Below are 10,254 nucleotides of genomic sequence, written 5' to 3'. Positions count from 1 at the left end.
ATTATTCACTTTTTTGAACTACAGATATTTTTATAATTGATATGTTGGTTGAATGGCTTTAATAATGATTTTTAACATTGTTTTTCCTACACATTTTCAATTAGTTAAAAATAATCTAGTTGATTTGAATTAAATATTTTAATGTAGTAGAGGTATTGATGAAGAGAGATTACAAGTTTTGGAATGAATTGAGGAGAATTAAAGAAAGATCCAAGAACAATAAATGTGATGATGAATGTAATAAAAAAAAGGAAAAAGGAAAGATAGAATAAAGTGAAAATAAGAAGTGTGAAATGGAGTATGTTTTCCATTAATAAAGAAAATGTGAAGTTAACCCGAAGTAGTTACTACTCACTAAAAACATTGTTTCCCTTTGTTCCGATATCTGAATTGCCTCTACAAAGAGAAAAACATTGGTTACTCTCAAACATAACGTGATCATTTCTCTTTTCACCACTCACCGCTGCATCGGAACAGTCTCCACTGATCCGTCATGGACAACTCCGGTTCGTTCTCACTTTCCTTTCTCTCGCTTACCTACAAACCTCTTTTATTCCCTTTCACTCTCAATTCAGTTACTCCGTTTTGCCAATCCTTTTCACGTTTTCAGTTCGAATCTAACCTCAAAACCTCGCTCGTTTCACCTGTTTCGAGTTCTCGTTTCCCACGCTTCAATTTGGGCGTAATCACACGGATTCGACGTTTCTGTGTGCCGTGCTTAGCATTGCCGCGGCTTTTTTTGCTTTCGTTGTGGATTATGTTACTTATTTTGTTATGGCTTTAGAGACCTAACCGATCTATGCCGATTGTTAGGTCGGTAGCTATGTAAAATGAAGTTTGAGAGGGCCTTTCTGTGGAGAATCTACATGATCCGCTGGCCTTTCGAAATTTAACCGTGTTGCTATCTTTGATATTACTTCCTTAAAAAGTAACTTGAAGAATTTGTGTGATTTGATTGAGGAGCTGTGTGTGAATTCTGTGAGAGGTTTGAAAGTTTTGTTTATGTGCTGCCTTGATTTTTATTGTTTTTGTTTTCCCCTTTTTTTGGTTTACTTCTCTACTTATTTTTATATGGATTGACTGAGTGGAACTACGAAAAAAAAAAATCTTATAGCTTGTTTGAAACTTTGATGATCATCCCCTGACGCTAGCTATTGTATCTTTTGAATCAAAGGCTACAATTTACTCACGTCTGTACCCTTTGGAGACATTTCCAAACTCGCATTTAATGAGTTTAATAATGAATCTTGTATCAAATGGCTAGTTGTTGTGCTTCAACTGGTTCAATGAGATAGTTATATAGTCTAAAAAGAGGTACTTTTGAAATTTTGTATTATTTTGACCTTTGTTTTAGTAATCCAGTGGATTATGGGACTGTTCTGGTTTTGAAAACAAAACATCGTGGAGTACATTGATCTTTAGTGAACCTGTGCCGAGTTGTTACAATTTAACTGGTTGATGCATCTGGCAGGGAATTCTCAAGATGTGGTTGTGCCACCGGTTGAAGGTGTTGCAGGAGGTGGTACAGCTTATGGGTGGAATGATGGTGGCACACTTGGCTTGAATGTCAAGGGACCAGTTGACCCCACAGAAATTCCAACTAGGGATTTAGTTCATGTATGGTGCATGCCAAACACAGCAAATGTTGGACCTCAAGATATGGCCAGACATTTGGAGCCTGTTAGTAGTGTTTTATTTTAATAATTCGTCTATACACAATTACGTTTTCTGTTAGCATGTCCTTGTATTTGTCGTTTATGAATAGTAACTGCATGATAATTATAATGTTATTATTTCACATTTTGTCAAGGGTGTTATCCACTTGTAAATCGACTCTTCCCTTCATAGTTGCGTAACTACATGCTTGACAGCACTTGATGCATGTCTAAAAGTGGTTCGTATTATATGGTTAATTAATGCACAAATTTAGCATGGCAAATTTAAATTCTAATAAGCTAGGGGGTAATAGATATAATATTGCTCACCAGACACACATATGACTTTCAATTTTAGAGCCAAAAAGCTCTTACCTTAGGTTTGTGGTTGGAGTTTGTTATAAAAAAGTTGTGGAATCATATTGATCTTAAGAAATTATAAATCCTGAAACATTTGCTATTTTTGCTCCTGACAAGATAAACCTGCTGGCGGCTAGAAATGAGAGGGAGAGTGTGCAAATAGCTATCCGGCCAAAGGTTTCATGGGGTGGTGCTAGTGCTGCAGGGACTGTGCAGATTCAGTGCAATGACCTATGCTCCACATCTGGAGACAGGTTGGAGTTTTTCAAATTATATGTAACAAATACATGATTTACTTCCATTTTGTGCTGACATCAATTTTGGCAGACTGATCGTTGGTCAGTCACTACGGTTACGGCGGGTGGTGCCCATTTTAGGTGTACCTGATGCTCTTGTTCCTGTTGGGCTTCCAGTCAGTCAAATAAACCTATTTCCTGGGTACTTGTCTGATTTTTGTTCTCTTCTTGAGTTCTTGTGCTGTGTGCAAAAGTTGCTGGATGGGTTGACTGCTTTTTCAGTTTTCACTGTTTTTGGCATTCTTTTGCTTCTTTAGGGAGACTACTGCTCTTTGGCTATCTATTGATGTTCCTAGTTCTCAACCTCCAGGACAATATGAAGGAGAAATTCTCATTACTGCCATAAAAGCAGATGCAGAGTGAGCCTTTTTCTTTTCTGTTACTTATGATTGTGTTACACTTAATTTAGCAATTTCTGTTTATCAACTTTGTCAACTTTACCCACTGCACAGATCTCCTGTTCAAAGTTTAAGCAAGGTTGAGAAACATCAATTATATAGGGACCTAAAGGGATGTCTTGATGTTGTTGAGCCAATTGATGGAAAACCATTAGATGAAGTGGTGGGTTTTGTTTTTTAAATCACTCTTCCTCATTTTTACACTCTTGTTGACCTTGATGTTATTATGGGTTTTTATTTAAGCATATCTTGTTTAGGTTGAAAGGGTGAAATCTGCGACTGCATCTTTAAGAAGGATTCTTCTGTCTCCATCATTTTCCGAATTCATTTCAGATAATGGACCAGTAGACATAATGGATGAGGATGCAATTTCAAATCTCTCTCTACGGGTGAAGTTAAGTCTGACTGTTTGGGAATTTGTACTTCCTGAAACTCCCTCGCTCCCTGCTGTATTTGGTGTATCCTCTAGCTGCAAAAGGCCAAAGATTTAAATCCAGATGATTAAATTTACTTTTTTGTAATGTTTGGGGTCATGTACACATGTGAGTATTCTTATTTATAATGTAAAATGATGCAGTAGCAGAGAAAAAAAAATTAATTACTTATAATGAGGATTATCTACTAAGATATTTACCATTTAATGTAATGAACTTATATCTCTTAACAGTTTGTAGAAAACATAACTGGCATTTATGTTGTCTCAATTGTGTCATTACTTTCTAGAAACTTATGACTAAGTTATTTCTAACAAACTCCATGACTGAAGCTTGATATCACCGCTTTTTGTTCAATCAGTGCCTCCTCCTATATCTTTGTAAAATTAGGAATTAGGAATTAGGAATTAGGAAAGTTTATCTGTTGCAAACTTTTTTTTACCTTTACTACACCAGATATCGGATACTGTAATTGAGGATAGATTTGGTGTTCAACAAGGGACAGCTGAGTGGTATGAGGCATTGGATCAACATTTCAAATGGCTTCTTCAATATAGAATCAGCCCGTATTTTTGTAAATGGGCTGATGGAATGCGTGTTTTGACATACACATCTCCATGGCCAGGTATTTTTCTGTGGCAGTAAGTTTGATAGAATCAATTCCAAAAGGAGAATTAATATGGGATTGCTGAAACTTCCCCTCTTCTTGCCATTGTAGCGGATCATCCAAAGTCAGATGAATATTTTTCAGATCCACGGTTGGCTGCATATGCTGTACCATATAAACAAGTAATCTCCGGGTATACAGTCAGTTGTTCCCGTTCGCTTCTGTCAGGTATATTTGTGATGAAAACTGATGAGATTCAACCCACCTGTTGATGTGCCACAGTAATGATGCGGCGAAGGATTACTTGCAGAAACAAGTTGAGATATTGAGAACCAAGACTCACTGGAGAAAAGCTTACTTTTACTTGTGGGATGAGGTATACACATGTGTGCTACCGTTTTTTCTAAAATATAAAAAATTCTTCCCTAGAATGACATCATAGTTTAGATCTACCTGTATTGTATCTATTGATTGGATAGCGCTCCTTAAGAAAAATAGAAAACAGGCAAGTGACTCTTGCAGTAGTCATTGATTAATTATTTTATTGCGTTTCTGTCTAATAAATTTTTTAATAGCTTCATTATATTTTTACTGTCTGGTTACTGTAACTATTTACCAGGTCCAGCATGCTGTGACCCTGATTACCTGTTGTTGTTTTCATAATTTTTCCAGCCACTGAACTTGGAACAATATGATTCTGTTCGCAATATGGCTAGTGAGATTCATGCGTATGCTCCAGATGCTCGTATTTTAACTACTTACTATTGTGGTATGTATTATATACCTTAAGTTATCTTAATCTCTACCGTCGTATGTGTAGACTACCTGATAATTTGTCCCTTAGGATGTGTTTTTGATTGTTTCTCATATTGACAATGGCTTGGATTATTTAACAAATGCACTTCTCATAATTACTGCAAATACTTCTACATGGCTATAATTCTGACAGTAATCATATCGTAAATTAGTTAATTGGATAGTTGGAATTTGTATCATCTAGGCGCTCTCTACTGTTATTGGATCTAAGAATAGTTTTGCCTGCGTAATGACTTCCAGTTTCTTTTTGCTGAACATTTCCAATCTTCTACATATTACTTACTCTAAAAACAAAACATATATTCTCATTTATGGCAAATTTAATGTTGTTAGGTTTTAGGTAGAATGGTATAAATTATTTACAGGCAGATTCTTGGGTTTAATATTTTACCTGTTTCTAAATCATCTTGGTTGACAATTTCTGACTTTGTTCAGATAGTACTTAACACGATCTGATAAAAGTATTGTGACTGACCTGGGAAAATAAATAACAGTTGTGTATGTGTTTATATGATTCCAGTCAGAAATTTGCTTTTTTGATTATTACTTTTGCTGCATGTTTCTGATGATTGTTGAACACACTTCATAATTAATTCATATATTGTTCAATAACTCTGTTATCCCAACTTCATCTCGGCTTTCTCCAACTAGTTGGTTCATTTTAACTTCTGCAGCTGAACTTTTGTTTTCCTGTCGTAATTATCTTATTGTGTGATTCTTGTTATATGTAGGACCAAATGATGCGCCTCTTGCACCTACTCCATTTGAGGCTTTTGTTAAAGTTCCAAGTTTTTTGCGTCCTCATAATCAAATTTATTGTACAAGGTATTGTATACTAACCTATGTCTATCCTGAGTTTAGTACACTATTTATTTTGTAACTGAGTCTATTAACTTTTCCTATTTTTGACCAAGGGTATGTCAATAGTAATTTTAAAAGTTATCCTTTTCCTTTTCATTTTGTAGTTACTCTTGGCACTGACATATATGATTTTTTGTGGGATTTCCTATGTTGATTTCATTATTCGTTTTTTTTACCTACTTTAGGGCATAAGGAGATACATTTTGGGGTCTTGTTCCCGTTTATACTGATCACAGATGTATTTAATTTACACTATTTTTTTCTTTCTGATGCATAGTCCTTCTCTCAGAGTGAATTGCTATTGAACATGAGTGCACATTATTCTAGACACATTCTACACTTGTTTTCCAAAATTCGTATTGATTGATATTTAGTACATTTTTCTGTCCTTACTTTCTGAAATCATTGATTATGCAATTTCAAGTGTGACCGGATATTCCTGCAATTCACTTATGTTGTGAGACACTGTTTGTGGTGAAGCAATTTTTGGATTTCCAATTAAACCGATTTTCAGGATCTTATATATGTAGTAAACATGATGCTCGGATACTACTTGCATATTGCATGCGATATATACCAATACAGCAATGTATTTATTCTAAAAATGACAAAATAAGATATGTTTTCATCATATTTCTTTCTATTAGTTACATAAAGGAATAACACTACCAATCTCATACTTTTTTTTTTAAAATTATCTATAAAGATAACGATCTTTATCTTTGATTTATGAAGAGATTATTCTATGTTTCTGTATCACACACACTGATGTTTCTTGCAGTTTTATTGAATACAAATGCACTAAAAATGTGTGGGCACTTCACCATGTATGGTGGGTAAATTATCCAAAAGTATCAATATTGGATATGTGAAACAAATAAAAGTATCTGTGCTTCATTGATAGTTAATAACACTTAATGTTCTTTCATAATAAACAGATTGCTAATATTTGTTGAAGGACTTCATTGTGAAAATTGGTTGTTTTGTGGTTTGGGTGAGTTTGACTTCAGTTAGGTTACTGAACTATGGTGTTATTTTTTGGATACCTTGATGGGTTTATTTCTCAGGTCGCATTTTTTGTGCCCTTGGAAGAAATCACTTTTACCATGTTGAAAATAAGATAGGGAAGGAAGAAAAACAGAAGCTTTCTATACTTAAGCATGCTTAGTAATTGAATATGTCTTTGCAGTGAATGGGTTCTGGGCAATCGGGAAGATCTGGTTAAGGATATTATTGCTGAATTACAACCAGAGAATGGTGAGGTAATATTATAATTTCATTATTTTTTTCTTGTGTATTATGGATAGCCCCTATACCTCTCCCTCTCACGTGTACATATCCACCTGTGATCATTACATCTGGTATTCTCCCAAGTTAATTATGAATTTGTGGTGTATAAATAATCTTCAAGGGTGTCGGGTTGGAAAAACTTTAAAATAAATTAACAAAATGGGAATTGTCACCAAAGTTTATTTATTAGAGGAAAACATTACAAAATTTCGTTTCAAATCCTTAGAAACCATATTTTTGACTCCAGGAATTAATCATGTATAGGGAAGTTACTAGCTTCTTATGAAGGTAGTTATAAAATAATCATCTTTAATTAAATGTACAAAATGAAAATATCAACACTATTATCTTACCTTTTTTACACAGAAATTACAAAGGTTAATAACAAAAATTAACCTTGTTGAAGATTTTGTTTATTAGTTATTATTTATTTATGAGAAAGCATCGAAACTGGTGAAAGAATATTCCCAAGTGCAATGAGGAAATAAAAGTTATATAATTATTTTAAATCATGTGTTGTTAATATTTTTCTTGAAAAATTATAAAGTGTAAGTATAATAACCATAAAGTAAGTGGATCCAAAATGGACACTGACAACAACGTAGCTTAATATTTTAAATATGGAAGTTACTTGTGTTATCCAAAGAGAAAATACTAGTAGATCCCATGTAGTTATTTAAATTTTGTATGTAATATGTATATGGAATCAACGAATTTTGGCTAACTTAGTTTTGACTTTTTTATCATAAGTTTAAAATATTTTATTTTAGTTAATTTCAAAAGATTTTAATTTTAAATTAGTCTACTGTGTCTTAAATCATCATATATAAAATTAAATAAATTAAGACAAGATTAACTAATTTAAATAAACTAATAATATGGACTTAAATCTGATCACATAGAGAAGGATGCTATTAGAAAAACAGGCTAGGTGGTAATGTGACAATGGTGGCAGATTGGCAAACCTGCGAGGTAGAAGAAAGAATGAGGGAAATAGAAAAGAAATTTGATTATGGATTATAGTATATATTTGACTTGGTTTTGTTATGTTGTGAACTTGTCTTATTTTGAACATATCTTCCTTTTTATTCTATTTGGATTTGTGTTTTTGTATTGTTTCCCTCTTATCTCTCTTGATCCTCTTTTTGTTTTAACAATTCAAGTTCTATATGATCTCACTCTTCCTCTCTTCGTTCTTTTTTCCCCTCCCCATAAAAATCCATTATTTTACTAAGAATCCTAACAAAATAAGGAGAAAAACGAGGAAACTAAGAAATACTCCCAAGTAAACTGGTAAACAAATCGCAAGATGTTTGTATGCATAATGGAATATCCTAAGCTAGAAGAATAACAACCGCTGCATATTAATGTTTTGCTACAGGAATGGTGGACATATGTCTGTATGGGACCATCAGATCCTCATCCAAATTGGCATCTTGGAATGCGAGGTACCCAACACCGTGCCGTCATGTGGCGTGTGTGGAAAGAGGGTGGCACAGGATTTTTATACTGGGGGGCCAACTGCTATGAGAAGGCAACTGTAGCCAGCGCAGAGGTGATTGTATAGCTTTTTATGCTATCTTCTTAAAAAAGGAGTTGTTAGAACTTGTTATACCGCACTGATAATTTGACTATTTTCTGACAATCAAAATACTTTTTTGGACACAGATAAAATTCAGGCATGGTCTTCCCCCTGGAGACGGAGTCCTATACTATCCCGGTGAGGTGTTCTCAACTTCTCATCAGCCAGTGGCTTCTCTTAGACTAGAACGCATACTTAATGGCTTGCAGGTAAAACATTTTATCTTTTCCTCACAATTTTGTAAGATATCCTCAACATTTTGTGTTCTGAAAAAATGTCACAGCCTCTTTATTTACTTGGTTTTCCCCGTCCGTGTTTCTTGCCCGAAGATCTACTTTCATGACATGTGCTGGCATAAAGCTACAAGTGTTTCTCTCATGCATTCTGATCTTTGATTTCGTTTTCGTGACATTTATTTAGGACATCGAGTACCTGAGACTATATGCTTCAAGATACGGTAGGGATGAAAGTATTGCACTTTTAGAAAGGACGGGAGTGTACTTTGGACCTGAGCGTTACACATTTGAGCATATGCCGATTGATGCAATGAGAGGGCAAATATTTAATGCGTGCCGTTCATAAATGGGTATTTATAGATGCTGCTTGGTCGAGTGCTTCATTTGTCGATAGCTGGAAAGTTCAATCTTCAGCATCTCAAGCATCTAACCTCTAAAGATGCGACAACATAGTTATCGAGTGAGATCCTTGGAATATCACACACACACGTACTGCCCAATTTGAACTCCTAGATACGAAATGTGATAGTGATATATATACATATACAGCATCTGGAACGTATTTAGATGAGAAATCTGTTGTTCATAATGTGCCTTTTGAGAGTACATAGGATCATAATCTACTATGGTTAATGTTGCAGTGTGGGGATGGTATATTTTGGTAGACTTACTTATTTTAACATGCTTGGTGGACATTTTTAATTAATACTGTAAACTAGTTGAACTAACAAGACATGCTTATAATATATTTATTATTATATGAATATAGTTTGTAGAGTTAATCAATAATAGAGTATTGATGTTGAAGGGAAGGTATGTCAATAATAGAGCACTAATATTGAAGGGCAGGTATGTTAATAATATTTACCTATATAAAGTTTGTCTATTTTTAGTTCATCCGATGTTAATATCTTGTAAAGTTGGTTGGGTTCATCTATTTTTGGAGTGGGGCTGGAGAGGATAAAATTGATTGCCTTCCAGCTAGATCTTTTATGCAGGTTGGCTATAAGGCTAGTGATAAGGGTAAATTTAAATCAATTTCTTTTATATTTTTATTGCCAAAAAATTTCATTTATTAAAATTATTATATGTATGATTTATTTAAATGATGTCTTGTCTCCAAGGTTATATATTCTTGATAAGAACATGTGTGATATTAACATAACATTGAAGAAAGACTCGGTATAAATTGATTGTCTGTTATGGTTTTTGGGAGGTTGGAGACGAGTTAAAAATAATGAAAAACTTAGATCAACTTTTTAAATTCTTACTATCAAAATTTTCATTTCATTTGACTGATATGTGGCCGTTTTTTTTTTTAATAGTGAATAACTTTGATTAAATATCTATTACAAAATTTCAAAGGAAAAATCATTAATATCATTTTGTTCAAAATTTTTATAAAAGAAATATATACAATATCATACGAAGGGAGGAGTGTTTGATGGAAATAATATGTAAAATGTTAACTGTTTTGAAAATTTAGATATTTTATTATTATTTTTAAAAAATGTTTTGAAAATGTAGATTTTTTACTATTATTTAAAAAGAAAACATTGACCTTGTATCTATACCTATATATTTGCCTGAATATTAATAAAATGGGTTAAATATATTTTGAATTATTTAACTTTAACGAAGAAATAAAATTATTTTTAACTAAAGTTTTGATATATTTTAGTCATCAAATTTAAAAAATAAATAAATATACTTTTTTTA

General features: G+C 33.3%; 1 protein-coding gene across 2 annotated transcripts; it reads left to right on the top strand.

The window, feature by feature from the left end:
• Positions 1-321: 321 nt before the first annotated feature.
• Positions 322-9,266, top strand: LOC114163861. 2 transcript variants are annotated; one of them, XR_003599433.1, is made up of 16 exons: positions 322-506; positions 1,472-1,680; positions 2,133-2,269; positions 2,343-2,453; positions 2,569-2,670; positions 2,764-2,872; positions 2,967-3,167; positions 3,600-3,768; positions 3,862-3,943; positions 4,033-4,126; positions 4,423-4,519; positions 5,298-5,391; positions 6,617-6,684; positions 8,099-8,272; positions 8,386-8,508; positions 8,720-9,266. XR_003599433.1 is itself a non-coding variant. In XM_028048223.1 (16 exons), the coding sequence occupies exons 1-16, from the start codon at positions 494-496 to the stop codon at positions 8,879-8,881; spliced, it is 1,950 nt and encodes a 649-aa protein (XP_027904024.1). In that variant the 5' UTR covers positions 322-493; the 3' UTR covers positions 8,882-9,266. The 2 variants fall into 2 exon arrangements, 1 of the variants encoding a protein (XP_027904024.1); XM_028048223.1 differs by having other exon boundaries at positions 6,617-6,689.
• Positions 9,267-10,254: the final 988 nt, after the last annotated feature.

This window comes from Vigna unguiculata, chromosome 9 (assembly GCF_004118075.2).
Source record: "Vigna unguiculata cultivar IT97K-499-35 chromosome 9, ASM411807v1, whole genome shotgun sequence".
Taxonomy (NCBI): domain Eukaryota; kingdom Viridiplantae; phylum Streptophyta; class Magnoliopsida; order Fabales; family Fabaceae; genus Vigna; species Vigna unguiculata.
Note: the sequence above shows the minus strand (reverse complement) of the source record. Positions and strands in the feature narration are given on the sequence as shown.